Source organism: Podarcis tiliguerta, assembly GCF_965153285.1.
Source record: "Podarcis tiliguerta genome assembly, chromosome: Z".
Taxonomy (NCBI): domain Eukaryota; kingdom Metazoa; phylum Chordata; class Lepidosauria; order Squamata; family Lacertidae; genus Podarcis; species Podarcis tiliguerta.
Genome location: NC_139553.1, coordinates 11724326 through 11742162, shown reverse-complemented (window position 1 = coordinate 11742162; position 17837 = coordinate 11724326). Strand labels below are relative to the sequence as shown.

Sequence of the window (17837 nt, the reverse complement as noted above, 5' to 3'; positions counted from 1 at the left end):
TCACAGTGTTCTGTGAATAACAAATAACAGAATAGCAAATAAACAATTCATGGTCAATGTTTTCCACCCACATTGTGTTTCTGAGGCCCCCAAATTTGGTCTGTTGTTGGTAGCCAACAGAAATGGGGGGTAGCATTACCTGAACTTACACTGTACCTCTGAAACAGTACAAAGTGAGGGATAATCTTCTGGTCCTTTTGACACCTTTAATCATGCAGCTGGTGAAGTCAGTGGGGGATTGTACCTGACCAAGCAGTTAACTTCCAAAGGCACAGCCCTCTTCTCCACCTTAGCCAAACAGGATGGAGGGGATTGCCACACAGTTGTTTGGGCTTATTAGGCCTTCTTGAGTGTCTCAGAAGCCCAAGTATCTGTGGGACAGTCTCTGCCTCCCTCCCTTCAGGGTTAAGGAGAAAGGCTGGGAGCAATCACACTTAGTGAGTAGTATTGTGGTGCCTTACTCTTCCATGATTGTTCTTTCTGAGTATCTTGTCTGCTGTTTCAGATGTTTCTCAGCAATGTGTAGCCATGCGAAGGCTGGTCTCCTTAGTCCAAGGATGCAGTCGTACTTTGCAAACGTCAAGAAGCAAGAGTTACACCCTAGAACCCCTTTCAATACTGAGAGGTTCCATTGTAGACCATCTAATATATACAGTTTTCCCCTGGGGGTAGCAAGCTTGAAAACTGCTCTCCTTGATAAAGTGTTAGGTCTAATCCAGACTTCCTCTTGTGCCATGCTTCCCAGGCACAGGTCTGTGCTTTCCAGGTCCATCTACAAGCAGTTTTTGTTGTAGTTCTACTGCTTTCCTGGGTAAAACCCCCTGTTTACCACTGAATCAGTACGAACGGCAGTCCATGGAAAACCCAGTTACCATTCATTCTGTTGCAGTGGTAAGCAGTGGGTTTTCCCAGGCAAAGTGATGGGACAAAAAAAAAATTGCTCAGAGACAGGCATAGAAAACGTGGACCTGAGCCTGGAAAGCGAGTTGCCTGGAAAGTCTGGATGAGTCCTAAGAGTAGTAAGAAAGAAGTGTGAGCGAATATTAGGTTGTCTGTTGTTGTGACTTCCTTTCGGGAGGATTTCCTGGCAATGCGGTGCCACTGCATATAGTACTAACAAGAAAACAGTAGTCCAAAGAGACATCTCTTCTTATGTTTGCACCAAAGCAAATGCTGCTCTGTTTTGATGCAGTGTAACCACAGAGAAGCCTCCTTAAAACTAGAAATAGCAAAGCTAAGTGACAAACTAAATAAGAGGTGGCTTCTTCTGATGAGAACAAATCAACTTAATTAGCAATTAGCAGCCATTTCCATCCTAAGGAGGCATTAAACCCCCATGCTCACTATAAGACTTTTCTTGGGTATTTAGTGATGGCACCTAAAGGGAGCCACTGCCTGGGGGTTGGGGAGGGGCAGTGCATGTAGCTTCTAAGAACTTCTGCAGAGAACAGCTCTTTTGCATGCAGAGCAAAACTGCACTATAAGACCTTAAGTCTGTTTCTCCACTGCCCTGGGAAATTGGCTCCCACTAACATTTCTTTGCTTATGGGAGCCTGAATTATAAAACAGCCAGATTAGTATTTATTAGGGCTGCTGCCTGCTAAAATCAATGTTAATCAGTTAACCTTATGAGTTTTAGTTGATCAACTATCAAATGAATTTGCATGTATTAGTATCCAGGTAAACACAATCACTTTTAGATGGCAACATAGCAGGAATCCTCTTAGAAGAGATGTTCCCTTCTGTGTGTGAGAGAAAATAGAGTGCTTTTAAGATGCTCCTTTTAAGGTGATTCTTGCCATTTTCCAGTTTTTATAGCCATTTATATTTTTAAAATACTCCTCCCTGACTCATAGGGGTCACTGATTCAGTGTAATCAGCTAAACATTGCTTCCCTAGTATTAACAGTTCTTATAATGTGAAATAGCACATAGCAGCCTGAAGAACCCAATTGCCAAAGCTCATCCTGGAATGAAGGTCCTACATGCAGGGATGTTGGTTGATTTATCCGCCTTTACTTACTGTCACTTGAGGATTCATAGGTAGTGTTGTGCTGATGGTGCTGCCAAAGTTCTGTCTGTAGTAGTAACATACTGGATGGCCCATTCTCACATGGGAAAGCCTTGCTTATTCCATGGAAGTCTGTGCCTTAAGTTCAAGTGATAAGTCTGCATGTATGAACCAGATCTTAGAATACTTCTGGAAGATGTTGAGACAAGTTTGGTTTCAGAAAGCCCCCGGGAGAAGGACCTTCAGAGCTGTGTGGCAACCATAATGCAGTACTTTCCCCCCAAAAAAGTACCCATGTGGAAATGTCACACAGTGAGTGTTACTAAGGACTAGCTTGCTCCATTATGTTTGACCATACCCACTTGTGTTTAGCAGATCACATGAGTAGTCCAGTTGAGCAAACAATAAACTTGGGAAGGGAAATCACTATGTGCTGCAGCAGCAACTAGTGAGAAAGATGGAAATCCTTATTTACAGGTGTACATAGCACTGCTTACACAAGGAAGTTGTTCAACATGCAGGAAAACTGTCTTGGGCTCTCTTGCGGTTGTATCCAGCTAGGTTTTGCTTAGGAAACCTGTTGAGATTTATACAGTGGTACCTCCAGTTGCAGTCAGGATCCGTTCCGGAGGTACAGTCGGATCCTGAGGTTTCTGCAACCCGAGGACTCCTTCTCCGCATTTGTGCGCGGTGAAACCCGGTAAAATACTTCCAGGTTTGCCACGCGCGCATCCCAAAGTTTACGTACCAGAGGGTTACGTAAACGGAGGTACGACTGTATAACTTAAGTTAGTCATGATGACCATTATTTTCCAGAGAGAGACAATCCTTGACCAATCAGAGACAACCATTGGAGACAACTCCCGGCCAATCAGATTTTCACAGAAAATTTCCACCCATTTTTCCCTTGGTACTTCAGTACATAATGAATTAAATTCTCTATCTCATTCAGATTCCAAGCAATTGGGAAACTAAAGCATGTTTATATCTGATATATAATATGGTAGAAGGCAGAGCCTGTAGGTGTAGCTCAGGAAGGGTACTATTATTTTAAGTAAAGAATGTAAAATCTTCAAGATAACTGAGTGCTTGAGTGTTTCTTTTTAAAGGACCATCAAGAACTTTAGATTTTAACAGCTCTATGACTTTCATAAATCTTGCCCCATTTGGTTTTTTTTTTAATCTAAAGGGTCCAAAAATACTTGGGGTATATTATATGCTGCTTCATGAAATTCATTTGAGTAATTTGTGTTGATCTCTCTTAGTCTGTGGCCCTCTTTGATTTTATGGGGTGTCATTCTCTGCAAAGGATTTTCTTCTCCTCTCTTCTCCTCTCCTCTCTTCTCCTCTCTTCTCCTCTCTCATCCTCCTTATTCCCCTTGTCTTTTTGGAGGTCTTTTGGGGTAGACATATGATGTTTGCCACTCTCTTTTATTCAGCTACTTAACTCTTTCCTTTCCAGGTTCTTCGGGTTCTTTTAACCTCCCTAATTCTGGGGACATGTTCATGAACATGCAGAGTCTGAATGGGGATTCTTACCAGGGGTCCCAAGTCGGAGCCAATGTGCAATCACAGGTAGGAGAAAAACGCCCCTCCCCCCGATTAAGGCCTCTTTAGCAGGGTATGGTTTGGGCTTTATTTTAAAAGAGGATAAAAATAAAAGGCAAACAAACAAAAACAATCCAACAACAATTTTCACCTTTTAATTGGGCCTTCCTATTTATTACAAAAATTAATCAATGTTGGCTCCTCACAGCACTGAATCTTACCAATGAAAAGAGCTGGCTTCCTCCCTTTCCCCAATTTGAAACTTTTCAAGCTTTGTGAATGCAGTTCGGCTCTGGCTTGAGCTCATGGCGTTGGGTTGGGTGTGTTGTTTGGCTATCAACACTAAAGCTTTTATTTATTGTGACGACTTCTTTTTTTGCTTTGTTTATGGAATCTCCCTTTGTTACATATTTTAATTTCAAAAACTGATTTAGCTGAGCTGTGTGTGTGTGTTCAAATGCATTGTGTTCTCAGTTCTCATTCAAACAAGATTAACCTGTTCATCTAGGACCTCCAGGTCTGTGTATTTTCTGCAATGGCGCATGACCAAAAGTCTGGCACTGTAAAAAAATTGGCTGTGAGATCCCTTGATATAATCTCAGGTCTTTGTTAGTTTAAGGGATACTGTTTCAGTGCTCTGAATAGTGTCTGGTCCTCTAACTTGGCTAGCAGAAGTAGAAATGTGTGCCATATGAGTATATGCACATGAGCTTCAAAGACATAATTTATCTAGATTGCAGGACACTATTGGGATTCCCCCCGCCCCCGTTTTTGGTGCAGTAGTGTCTAAGCAATGGGTCTTAGACAGGGTCAATTGTCCCCACACAGTAGGTACGTAAGGGCAACATGTTTTCCACAAAGAAATGGCCAGTTCGGGGAGAGGGGAGGTGGTATTTGGTGTCTAAAATGAATAACCTTGTTCATTTTGCAGTTCTCTTCCCCAAATCCCTTCATTGCCTGTAAAACACCAGTTCCCCCTCTCTTGCTGGGTCTTAGCAACCCCCAGCTGTTATCCTGAAAAACCTTGTCATATGCCAAAGCAACTTCCTCCTGCCATCTCACCAAACTGAACATTCTGCTTGCCCCCCAAGTTCTGCAAACCACCCTGAAGCAGTAAATACGGGCAAGTTGCAAATTCCCTGCTCCAGTACCCTGCACTTTACCCTCTTATACTGTCCATAATTCTCAGAACTGTGCTGCCAGTTTAAAGGAATCAGCAGTAGAGAGAGTAATGCCAAGACATGCAGTAGCAGCTCATCCTGAGCCAAGCCCTTTGCCTTATGAAGGGCATCAATTTTAGTCTTGAGGATGGCTCTGCAACTTGTTTTGGATATGGTAGGGACACAGGGCTTGCACGGCGGATCCCAAAGGAAATCTATGGTACACTACATATCCTCCTGAGCAAAGTTGTGCCTCCTTATGTGTGTTTTTTTAGCATGTGCGTTCAGTTATCATACAAACATGTGCCACTTGCCCTAGATTGATAGGCTTGTCTTTCTGTGAAACTCTCTCTCTCACATCATCATCAACCCCCACCCCATTCTTTTCCATGTTAGAAATAATTTTGAATTTTAAGTGTTAGTGTGCTGGTAGATTTTTTTGTTTTTGAATGATGAGATTATTCTTGTTTGCTCATCTGCCCTTGCAGGTGGATACACTGCGTCATGTTATCAATCAGACGGGAGGATACAGTGATGGCTTGGGAGGAAATTCGCTGTACAGTCCACATAATTTAAATGTGAGTACCATTGGCAACAGTTGTTTGGAGAGCAGCATGCATGGTGTTAGGCAAATGGAGTCACTGATACATGCATTATTGCAGCATTTCTTAATGCTATTTTCCTATGCTGTGGACTTGAGCTTCATAGTGTGGGGCACACAAGGGCTCTCTGGGAGAGGAAGCTCCTTGTCCCAATGAGATGAAAAGTTCTTTCCAAGCCTCCTCTTGGTGATGCAAACAAGAATGCTACCCTGTGTAAGATGAAGCTAGGTAACAGAGAATTGATTGCATTCAACTATGTTTTATTAAGAGTAGACTCATTGAAACAAATGAACATTCATTGGGTCTATTACTTTCAAAAGGTTTACTTTGTTGGAAGCGCTATTTCTAGGGAAAGCAGCAGTGCCCAGCATCCATGAGCAGCTGCTGAGATCCAAACACCTGGCACTGCTCACCTTGGGTGCTGCTTGAATTTTCTACCTGCGGGAAAATTAAAATGGCAGATGGTTTTCCAGCTGTAGCTGCTGCCCCCAGTTAAGCGCAGAGCTGGGTGGGCAAACAACTGGCCAAGGCCACCAGCATGGATGGAGAAGTCACCCCAGGGCACTTTGCTAGGACCTCCCCCCACCCCACCCCCAACCTGGCTCTGGCTCTCATAACTTCCTCTTTTCTTTTGTCATGCTCTTCTCTGTGGTCATACATTTTATTTACAGGTTTGAAGCATTAGAGAAACCTACAGAACATGTATCCCATGTACCAAGAGCTTCACTGGTTGCCAGTCTGTATCTGGGACACAATTCAAAGTGCTGACTCTGACCTACAAACCTATGCTATTTGCATTTTCTGGAAGACAGTGTTCCCCCATTAAAGGTTTTAAGATCTTCAAGGGGCCATTTGTTATGTACAACCAACACCTGAACTTATAAGGCTGGGATACCTCAAGCATTCATGCATGAGACTGTTAATCCCAGGGTTTGAGTACCATGCTGGGCACAAGATTCCTGCACTGCAGGGGGCTGGACTAGATGATCCTTGTGGTCCCTTCCAACTTTACAATTCTCTGGTTCTCTGTGTCTGTTCCTAACAGCCGTGGTAGAAAGGCAGTATATAATAAAATAACTAATAAGCTATGGAGCTCCTTGCCGAGAGAGGCCCATCTAGGCACCCTTCTGATGACCTTCTGCTTGTTGTTGTTCTTCAAACACACCACAGGCTTCATTCGCTGACTCAGCCACTGCAAACGTGCATTTGCTTCTACATATGTTTTCATGTACATGTTTTCGTTTTTACTTTTTATATTACTGTTCTTAGTCACCTTGAGTGCCATTTTGATAGAAAGCCAGGATACAAAGGTAACAAATAAATTAAACCTAGAGGGATGAATGTGTGTGCAGAGTAGTGTTTAGCTGAGAAGATGTAAAAAATCAGCAGATGGAAATTTCAGTATGAATTTGGTAAGAGAAGGTAAAAGGTATAGGCCTATAGCTCATAGCCTGTAGATATAGCGTTAAATATGTTTGTGGTATTGCAAGTTAAAAAATATCAAGGGCACCCTGGCCTTCATATATCACAACTAACAAACTCACAAAGTGCTACTGCTGCCAGATGAGACTTTTCCCTCTAAGGTCGTCTCATGCACTGTATGTCCCCTACCTCACCTCACCCAAATCAATAAGTAGGGAGGGGTCCATACCCCTAACAACTTTCTTATGGACTGACAATGTCTCTTCTGAGGGGTGGGGGTGTTAAAAGTCACTCTGTTAGAAGCTTAAGTATCGGGGAAGGGCCTTCACACAGTGGCAGAACAACTCCAGGTAGGGTTAAGGAAGTTTTTCTGACTGAAAACCTGGAAAGCTGCTTGACAGACCAATGGACAACTCTGTGTAAGGCAGCTTCCTGTGTTCCTATATTTCCTTTGTTTTCCAGGAGAGTGCCCATTCCTGAAGTGTGTAAGGCTATCATGTGATCTATCCCTTCCACCTTTGTAGAGTCTTTGGCAAAGACGTCAAAATGTGAATCAGGCACACAAGTAGAGATCCCGTGTGGGTGGTGTGCATCTGAGTTCCTTCCCTGCTTTCTTATACCTGTAGAACAGCAGGCAAAATAAGATAATCAAATGGGAAACTAGGACAAGTTAGTGGGTTTGGCTTAATACACTCTGGGAAAAATTCCCATGGATCAACTTCTCTCACCCAAGGGGGTCAGCCTGCCCTTCAAATTGATGATAATGAATCCATTGTAGCATTTCCTAGAAGGCTATAATTTTCTTCATAAAAGTTATTTGTCCTTGTTATTCATTAACAGAAAGGAAGTGACTGTGGATCAAGCTAAATCTAGGACTTATGGGTGGCACCATTGAGTCATGGTTATTAATTATTTATGTAGCAATTTTAATCTTGTATGATATAAAAAGTGCTGTTCAGTCAAGTCCATATTATACCATGTTTCAGTTAAAAAACCAAGGGCTGCTTACTAAAGATAGTTTCCGTTCTGTATCATTTAATCTCTTTCTCTCTCTTTTTTTCTTCTTTCTTTTTTCTTATTTCTCATGGAGTAAAAGGGTGGACTTCCTCACCTTTTCAGGGCATGATTTTGGATGAGGTGGGGGTTCTAATCCCCTTCCTGGACTGTGAGTACAGAACATGCAGTCTTTAACTTCGTTGACACCAAGGTGGAAAACCTGGGTCTGGGCTATACCTCTTCAGGTCGCAAGTAGGGGCTTGCATGGTTGAAGTTCCTCTGTACATTCTCTGCACATAAAAAACTAGAAATCAGGGTGAGGTGCTATAGCCTAGCTTTCTCACTGACATTCTAGTTTTCTATGTAAAGCAAATACTTGAGGGATATAAATGAGCATTCTGTCATGTAAGCCCTTCCCACCAGTCTGAATTGGTGCAGCCCATTAAAGTGTAAGTTGATAATCTCAGCAGTTGCAGTTCTTGTGGACTATTGCAGGATGCAAGACTGTGATCTTCTGTATGTGACACAAAGTTGAGGAAGAATGAATTATTTGTCCAAGTCCATGGCAGGAGTAGAGTTCTAAAGCCATGTGCAGGTCCAAAACCCTGTGCTCTGGGGATGCGGGGAGGGTCTTATTCACTCCACAGTTTGGCACAAACTTTCAAGCAATACTGGGAATAGGGCATAGCATTGTGGTTTAGTCCACAGCTCTATGGACACAGCTCTCTTTCAAAGCACTGTTACAATCTGTAACTTGAGGCTCTATTAACAAGGTGGTCTATGAGTTCCTTTATATTTTTTCTTAACTGCAGCACCTCCACTGGGCTGGGTAAAAATGCCTTTTTAAATATGGTAGGGAGAAGCCACACATCACTTCTTTTTTCAAGTTACATTTTCTACAGATCAGTTTCATTTGTTGTGAGACGTTTGTTGTTACATTAGGAGCCGCACATCACTTCTGATATAATTGTACATACAAAGAAACATTGTGTGGGGGTGGGCGAGCCTGCCCCATGTACCGCTGGGGCAGATCATCTTTTCTACTACATAAGGTCCCTTTGAGTGTGCCATTGTGCATACTGGGACACAGGTAGCAACATGCTGCCACCCCTTGCAGCCAGTGATGTACAGTCAGTGGACTACTAGGGGGACTAGGTTAGTCCCCTAAATATTCCCCTGGTGCCTCTTTCCCAAAGCCCAGGAAGCACAATGCTCCAATGAGTCCAGTAGCCCTCCGGCCACCTTCCCAAAGCTCACTCAACTTTGGGAATGAGACAAGACAAGAGAGTTTAACATCCTGTCAGAGCCCTTCTGCCTGGCTTGGGGAGGGAGGCACAATGATCAATGTCATGGTTTGGCTTGGGGAGAATGTGCTTGTTTGCCTGCCTGGCTTGGGGAGGGAGGCACATGATCAACGTCATGACATCTCTCCAATCACCCTCACAAGCTGGTGCCTCTGGCCCTAACTGTTCGCCTGTAGAAAATTCTACTGCATGCCACTGCCTGCAGCACTTACTTGGTGTGGTGGAGGTGCTGTGCTTCAAAGCTGCTCTTAGCTTGACCCTTTTAACTAAGGGAAAAGGCAAAACAAACAAAACACAGCCTACAAATCACTTAGTATGTAGAACCTGCCTATATAACGTCTTAAAATTTATTTAATCAGTTTTATCATCATCATCATCATCATCATCATCATCATCATTGATTACATTTATATAGCACTTCATCCAAAGATCACAGGTGGTTTGCAACATAAAATTTGCATTTCTGCATACAAAGTTTTAAAGATTTTATGGAATTATCCTAAAAAGTCTGCATGGGAATCAACAGAATGGACTGTATGTCCCCATGCAGAGGCAGGATTGGATGGACTTGGTCAAATGCATTCAGCTGTACCAAGTTCATGGAGGTAGAATTCTAAAGCCAGGATTATTTGAATCTTGAGAGGCAGATTGAAATTCCCTTTTACCCTTACCTTTAGTGGTATGGATGCCGCTGCTGTGGATTTGGTCCCACATCGCCCTGAGTATGTGCAATGGCTTCTTGCCTACATGATTTCATCCTAACTCTCATGTTTGCTCACCATACAAGTGATCTCTGGCCTTCTGGGAGACCCTTCACTTGCATGACAAGTAAATTACATCAAAAACCAAGCACATGGTCAGAAGCCTTTAAGCATACATGCAGTGGTATGGGAGCAATTGTGTAGAACTCACAAAGGAGATCTTGGTCACATTCCCAGGGCAACCTGGAGAATGAAGACAACAAGGGAACACACCACCGTAGGAAGAAGGAGCCTCTGCTCTATGGCTTTTGGTAGCTCCTGGTGTTCATCCTGCCTGGAGGGTCTGTGTGGACATTTTGCACTGCTTTAGATTACTTTTCCTTTAATGAGCACTTTCACGTTAATCTTTTCCATAAGTGTGTGTGTGTGCGCGCATGTGTGTGTATGTGTGTGTGTGTTTTATTACTGCAATTGCTTTGGGACACCCCTGGATGTGTGAAGCGCTATATAAATACGACTCACCATCCTTTGGGTGGTTTTGTGAATTATTCAAGCATTACCTGTGAATAAAAAGCATCCTTTGGCAATCATATGGCAAACAAGCACATTCTCACATCTTCAGCACCAGTGCACAGCTGTGAATACACACCTTGGTGCTGTGTAAGAATGGTTGATGAGGCAGGAACAGAACCTGCAAACAATAAGCCAGGCTATGAAGGGATGGAAGTGATGTCTATAAAATACTATATAGCCTGAGAGAGATTCAGAGGCCTTTTCTCTCCCCACTCTCCTTCCCCACCCCCAACCCCAGTCTTCCACTTGCCACAAGAGTAAATATTAATGATTTAAAATGTGATTGAAGACATTCAAATGGGGGGGGGGGAGAGAAGTCCCATTAAATACTCAAATCTTTTTTCCATTTGAAATGTCAAATCTTTCTTTTTGGGGGTTTATAAATAACTCATAATAACCCACAACAAACCATATAAAAAGCCTTTTAGTCACATTTCTCCCTTTTTCATTTAAGTGTTTTGAAATGCTTCAGAGAATTTGCGATATCCTTATCAACATGATAAAATATGAAACCCTGATTGCCTGCAGCATTTTACAGACATGAATTCCATCTTCACTGATGAGGTCTGATAAGGCACTGTTGTATTATACAGTGCATAATCTCAAACCACCAGAGTAAGGATTAATTTATTTGGGGTGGGGGGGGGGAGAGAGAGAGAGAGAGAGGGAGAGGATAAATGCTAGCTGACAACCTCTCCCCCAGCTGCCAAGGCGAGTAAAAATATTGTACATTTGTTGTTTATAAATTTGGATAAAGAGGGAATGATGTTTACTTCAGATGGAATATCTTTAGACTCGTATCTGCATGAGAGTTTTCTCTCTTCTCTTAAGTAGATTTACATACGTTGGGAGGGAAGATAAAAACGAAAATTTAAACACACTAAAAGAGAGCAGGAAGAGTAAGCAGAGGGTGCCTTTTACCTTCGCAAGCTTGTGATCTGTGGGTGTTACTGCTCTTTTCTCCATGTTCTGCACAGTAAGGTACTACTGACAGAGTGGAGCAATGGTTCTTCTGCCACTTGCTTTGGTGGAAGGCCATTTTGCCAACAACGTACCCATGCTCTAACCTTTCCTGTTTGGTGGGGAGGTGTGTTGGGCATAGGAAGAGATCCCTGCAAAGGCTATCATGTGCCGGGAGCGCTCGGAGTCAGCCTGCCTTGCTCCAGCAAGCGCCAGTAAGGCCTGCGCCCGTCACTTCCACTCAGCGTCCCCCCAACTCACGAAGCCTGCGCCTCCCTCTTCTTGACTGACATAAAAATATGTAGCGACAAGCTGTCTGCCACAGCAGAAATCTGATCAGACATTGATTTCAGCAATTGCCTCGATGGGCCGAGACAGAAGGCGAATTTGTTTCTGAGCACTGTTATTGCTGATGCAGGTCTAATGCGTTGGGGGGCCAGCAGCAGCCCAAGACAGGAAGCAGCATCTGAAAGGGAGAGCGGGGAGGAATTCTGTTTATGGGTAATTGGAAAATAGATCAGAATAGGGTGCTTGCTTCTGCTTCTCCTCCCGCCCTCCTGGCTTTTGCTCAAAGATTATTGCGGTTGGAGGGAAGCTCGGGACTTGTCTCAACTGGCCTTGTAAATGGCTCTGACATGTGCCCAGAAGGAAGACTTTTAAAAATGAAATTAAGATCCAACTGTGTTAGAGTTTCTCCCCTTCTCTCTTCTCCCCCCCCCCTTTTTTTTTAGATAGTTACATTGCTAGAAGAGCCTTGGGTCACTGGCTAAGCCCAGGGCCTTGTTGAATTGGACACTGTGCACACACCCATTGCTCAACATCTGGAATAGGCAGGGAGCCAGAACCTGGGCCTAGGGGGGGGGTAGCGGGGGGGGAGGACGACAAGCCTAGAGCAGGGAAGGGGAAGAATTTTCTTAAAGAGAATGTGCCTAAACACCTTCTGAATTCCGCAGGCCAGAGTTACAAACACAAAAGACTCAATTCTGCCTCCTAGTTTGTCTGAAGCAATCGTGGCTGTGGGGGTGAGAGGAATCTTTAGTTTCAGAAGCAAATACCTTTTTGCAGAAAACAACAATAACCATTTGTAAAATTCAAAATCTTCTCTAATTCTGATTTGGCCCCTCCTTTTAAAAGAAATTGAACAAAAGCTTTTACTGTATGAACTTGTTCGTCAGCCTTTGCTTGGCACAGCGTGGCTGTAATTGCAGGAGGCTTGGTTGCCCAGCCTGGAGCCAGACCAGGAACGATTTGGCTCACAGCTATCAGGCAGGTCCTTAACCCAATGGGACACCTTGTTAGTAATAAACACAATCCCTTTGCATTCCAGTGAGCAGTGGTCTATATTGTCACTTCCATAGTAGACCATATGCCTTACAGTGCTGTGTTTCTCAGTACGCATTCCGCAGTGCCAACTCAGGCCTCTTCTCACCTAACAAACACTTCTGCTTGTTGCTCCCACCAGCATGGCACAGTGATATTTTTCTCCACTGTCCGTGGGTGGAGAAAACACCCACTGAGCAGCCCTAGTAGCAAGCATTCCCCACTGGAAAATCTGATATGTTGGGGAAGGTGTGGATCTGGCAAGAGACCTGATGTTGAGAAGTGGAAATCCAGAATGTCTGGTGCATACGTGGAAGTATCTGAGGTCAAGTGTTGAGCTCCCTTGGCCTCGGTTTTGCCTGGGAATGGGGGACAGGTGGTTGGTACATAGCAAGGGGGAGCCCTTGGATGGTGAGTTCATAAAACTTCATAGTGTTTTACCAAACCCATATAAAACACTCTCAGTAAACCATGTGCATAGGATCATGTGAACAGAAGAAGGGCTTTGCTAGAAGCAAGGCCAGCCCACCCGTGAGGGCAAGGTGAGGTGACTGCCTCAGATGGCAGGATCCACAGGGGCAACAGATCTAGCCTCCAAGGAATAAAACACCTGCTGCTGCGGTGCAGCTGCCTTTTGGTGAATAGGAGGCGTTGTTGGTCTCCTCCCACTCTTGTTCCCCATGTAGATCTTCACTCACCCCTTGTTCCCTGGTGGGGGTGGTCACCATTTTGTGACTTGCCTCAAATGCCATAACATCTTGGGCTGGCCCTGTCCATCCTTCAATTCTCACAAGCAGGACATGAGCACAAAGCAGTCTCCCGCCATTGTTCCCTAGCCAGCTGGTAATCAGAGGCTTTCTGCCTCTAGTCTTGAAGGTATTGTATGGCCATCATGTCTAGTAGCCATTGATAGCTATATCTGTGATTGATTTGTCCAGTCCCCCTTTAAAGTCACCTAGGTTGTGGCCTTCACCACATCTTCAAAGGGCAAATTCCAGAGTTCAGCTGGAATAACTGCTTTCTTTTGTCTGTTCTGAATCTCCTGCCAATCAGAACTACACAAAAGAACCATGAATTTCTTTGTTGGTGTTATGATATTGGCAGTGTTATTTTCTATCACTTTTCTAAAACTGTCTAACATAAAAGTCATATTTTCCACACCCATTGCACACTGGGTCAACGTATGAACTGCGCTGTCCACCATAATTCCAAAATACTTTTCTTGGTCAGTCAATGTCAGGAGGTTTTTTTTGGGGGGGGCATCACTTTTTCATCATTGTTTGCATCACTTTACACTTATACAATTAAAGCACATTTCATCATTCATCATCATTTGGGTATGTTCTTTTGGATGACCTGGTTTTGTTTTTGACACCTTGAATAACATGTCATTTGCAGACTTGACCACCTCATTGCACACCCCCTAACTCCAGATTGTTACTGAACTACTGTAGTTAAAAAGCACTACTTATTACTTGAGATCTCTGAAAGGACAGATGAAGGAGTTTAAATAACCTTCTGTCAGGAGAGGGTTCCAAAACATTGGAGGAGCTGCTGCAAAGAAAGCCTTGCTCTTCATAGAAGCCAACCTGCCCTCTACATTGGAACATGGAATAAGGTCTACTCAGAATTGCTCAAATGCTAGGGGGAAGGTCATACAGCAGGAGATATATCATAATGTATAATAATTTGTTACTGTACTTATACCCTGCCTATCTGACTGGGTTGCCCCACCCACTCAGAGCAGATACAGTGGTACCTCTGGTTACGAACTTAATTTGTTCCAGAGGTCCGTTCTTAACCTGAAACTGTTTTTAACCTGAGGGACCACTTTAGCTAATGGGGGCCTCCTGCCGCCACCGCACGATTTCTCTTCTCACCCTGAGGTAAAGTTCTTAACCCGAGATACTACTTCTGGGTTTGCAGAGTCTGTAGCCCGAAGTGTTTGTAACCCGAGGTACCATTGTAATTTCATTCCCTGAGATTATCAGAACCAAAGCTGTATAGACAAAAACAGCACTTCAAACTGGACCTCAAACTGGCAACCTGTGTAGCTGTTCTAAAACCGGTAATATACAAGGGAATCTGTCCAGAACTGTTGACTATGGCATCCTGCCATTGTTGAAGCATCCAGATCAGTTCAGAGGCAGCCCCACATGGAACACAGGGCTTGCCGGTGGCAGTGCTAATATGCCTGATGGTGTCTTTTCTTCCCCTCTGCAGGCAAATGGAGGCTGGCAGGACGCAACCACTCCATCTTCTGTGACCTCCCCAACAGAAGGCCCGGGCAGTGTGCACTCTGATACCTCTAACTAATCTCCTCACAACACTTTTCGTTCACCCTGAGCTGAGATGCCTTCCTGTAGGTGCATTCAGAATCCCAGAAGGAAAAGAAGACCTAGCAAGGAAATGTTATTGCTTTTTGTAGCCAACCACTGTTGGCTTTACTGTAAAACCTTGTCATTTCCAGAGAACTCGATAAATGTGTTGTGTGTGGGTTTTTTTTTTAAGGTATCTTAAATCATTTGTATATGTACCTAAAATATCACAAAGATGCGCACATTCACACCATGAAAATAAAAAACAACAACAGCAACCACCAAGCACTTTATCCAACTAGGCCAAGATTTAGCATTGTTTGTAACCCTGTAACTATTTTGCAAAAATAATTTATTATCAACTTTCTCCCCCCCTCCCCCCCAAAGGATGGCCTACCAGTTGCTAGCCTCTTGGCCTTAAGGGTAATAAGTAAGAACTGTTCTTAAGATTAACCTCAAGCAGCAGAACCAGGCTGTGGGTAACCTCACCTAAACATAACTTCCAGTGAGAGCTGGAGTGGAAATTCAGATGCTGATTGTGTCCAATCTTTCTTTTTCTTCATATCTCTTCTAGAGTGGAGATATGTTTTGCTCAGTCACCCTTATTTCAAAGGCAGTTGTGTAATTAGGGTTTTATTTTGTTTGCTTTTGAAGCTTCCATCATCATTTCTTAGCTTTGGTTGGGATCCACTGTTAGCAAAGTAGCTTAGAAAGCTGATTCTTTTTAACCCTTCTTTAACGTCCACTATGGTGCAAAGCCTCTCCATATGTTGGTCATCAGCAGGCACAGATGATCCACAGGAGATGGAGATGCTCGCTGCTCAATTTTTTTGCAAAAAGCAAAGCCACTGGGTTGTACAGTATGAGCCGGGTGCTGAGCGCATCTGCCCCGGGTTTTGCCACTGTTCCTCAGTGGCAGCAAAGAGGCCAAACGGGCACCATTCTCCTGAGTGTTGTATATAGTGTAGCAAAAGAGTATTTATACATTTCACCAATCAAAACACAGCTTTATTACCTCATGCGAACTCATACGAACCAATAGAAACATGTTCTTTAGCTTAGAGTGCTCACTACTACCTCTAAACAATACTCACGCTGTAGTTCGTCTCCTTTTTTAAAATGATTTTTCCTATATCAATTCCCCCCTTGCATCTTGTAATTAACTCTTTGTTTCCCTTCATTAAATGTAATGTACATTGTAATCTTTTAAATAATAATAACAACAACATTTTTTAAAATCCAGGTTGCGTTGGCAACTTTCAAAAACAATTAAAAATAGAGAGAGAAAGCTTTGAAGTGGAAACATTGGGTCTTTACATTTGACACAGAACAGTAAAACTGTTTGTAAATACAGAGAAACATTTTGAATGTTCTTCATCTTGTTACTATACTAATTCACGCAAAAGAAAAAGAGAAAAAAAAACAAATAATGGATTGTAAAGCAGACAGGTTTCAGTATTCAGTACTGTATATTTCACCCTGTATTATTGGGGGCAGGGGGGTGGGTTGGGTGCTCTTTCTTTTCTTTTTCTTTTTCTTCTCTCTTTTGTATGGTATGCGATTCTGAAACTGATCGACTCAATGAAAAAAATAATAATTTGTGGCAGTGATTCTAATGTATTAAACCGTTTCGTGTTACTTTCTAACTGGATTACACCCTGAATTGAAGAGTCTTCCTTGTGGTAGTTCTATGTAGTTTCGAACCATGAATAAACTTTTTGCTTTCATGACTGAAAATGTGGACGTCATTTTCTTCCTGTTTTGGCCGGCGGAAGATGGAGTTGGCAATGTTAGGGGCTGGCATAGATGAAGTGAGGCAGGAGCCCAAAGAGTTCCTGAAGACAGGCAGGTGGAGAGCCCTCTAAATTTTTCTGGACTCCTGACTCCTGTCATCCCTGACCATTGGCCATGCTCGTTGGGGCTGATGGGAGTTGGGGTTCAGCAACACCTGTTTAAAAGGAAAAGATGTGTGTATCCTTTCATTTTTCTCAAGGCAATAGAAACTGAGCTGTGTATAACTAATCACTGTTTCTTAATGTTACAGAGACATTGCTCTTAGGACAGGGGTTGCCAGGCTGTGGTCTGCAGACCATCAGCTGTCCATGAGTTTCATTCAGGTCGTTCATGCCATGGCAACATTAAATCATTATAATGTTTTTTAAATGTAGTTTTGTTGCTTTTATTTCTAACCTTGTGTTTCAGTGTGAATTACGTGGAATGCAAATTGTAATACAATAAAACACAATATAAGCAAACAAAAGAAGCAACAAAATACAATTAAAATGATACAGTACCTAGCACAGTGTGTTACAATTTCTACAACAGGCACAGAAAGCACTGAGTGGTCCACCGAGGTCTTCAGCAATTTTCAACTGGTTCATGGGGAAAATAAGTTTGGGTAACATTGTCCTAGGGCAGAGCTTCCCAAATTGTGTGTCGTGACACATTAGTGTGTCAGCTGCAGTGTGTAGGTGTGTCGCATGAACACTCCCCACATTCCTCCCGGGGCTGGAAAGGGATTAGTTTAACCTCCGATTTTCAAGTAAAACTGAATTACTCTGTTGCAAAAAGTGTGTCACCAACATGAAAAGTTTGGAAAGTTCTGTCCTAGGGTGTAATAATGTGAATGTTTCAATGTCACATTCACATGTATTTCACCCTAGCACCCCACCCCCTTGATTCCATGCTACAGTGGTACCTCGAGTTACAAACGCTTCACGTTACAAACTCCGCCAACCTGGAAGAGTTACTTCGAGTTGAGAACTTTGCCCCAGGATGAGAACGGAAATTGTGTGCCGGTGGCACAGCGGCAGCAAGAGGCTCCATTAGCAAAAGCGTGCCTCTAGTTAAGAACAGTTTCAGGTTAAGAACGGACCTCTGGAACGAATTAAGTTCATAACTAGAGGTACCACTGTACATTCAA

At 43.2% G+C, this 17837-nt stretch overlaps 1 protein-coding gene across 15 annotated transcripts in view; it reads left to right on the top strand.

The window, feature by feature from the left end:
* The window catches only part of PBX3 (PBX homeobox 3), a 233544-nt gene extending 216893 nt beyond the window's left edge, over window positions 1–16651 (top strand). For 12 of the 15 annotated variants that reach the window (XM_083423860.1, XM_083423865.1, XM_083423853.1 and 9 more), the window contains 3 exons: window positions 3473–3585; window positions 5207–5296; window positions 14820–16651. In XM_083423860.1, coding sequence (XP_083279986.1) covers window positions 3473–3585; window positions 5207–5296; window positions 14820–14912 — 296 coding nt within the window. In that variant the 3' untranslated portion in view covers window positions 14913–16651. The remainder of the gene's footprint in view (window positions 1–3472; window positions 3586–5206; window positions 5297–14819) is intronic. The other 3 variants (XM_083423855.1, XM_083423856.1, XM_083423854.1) reach the window with 1 other exon arrangement.
* Window positions 16652–17837: the final 1186 nt, after the last annotated feature.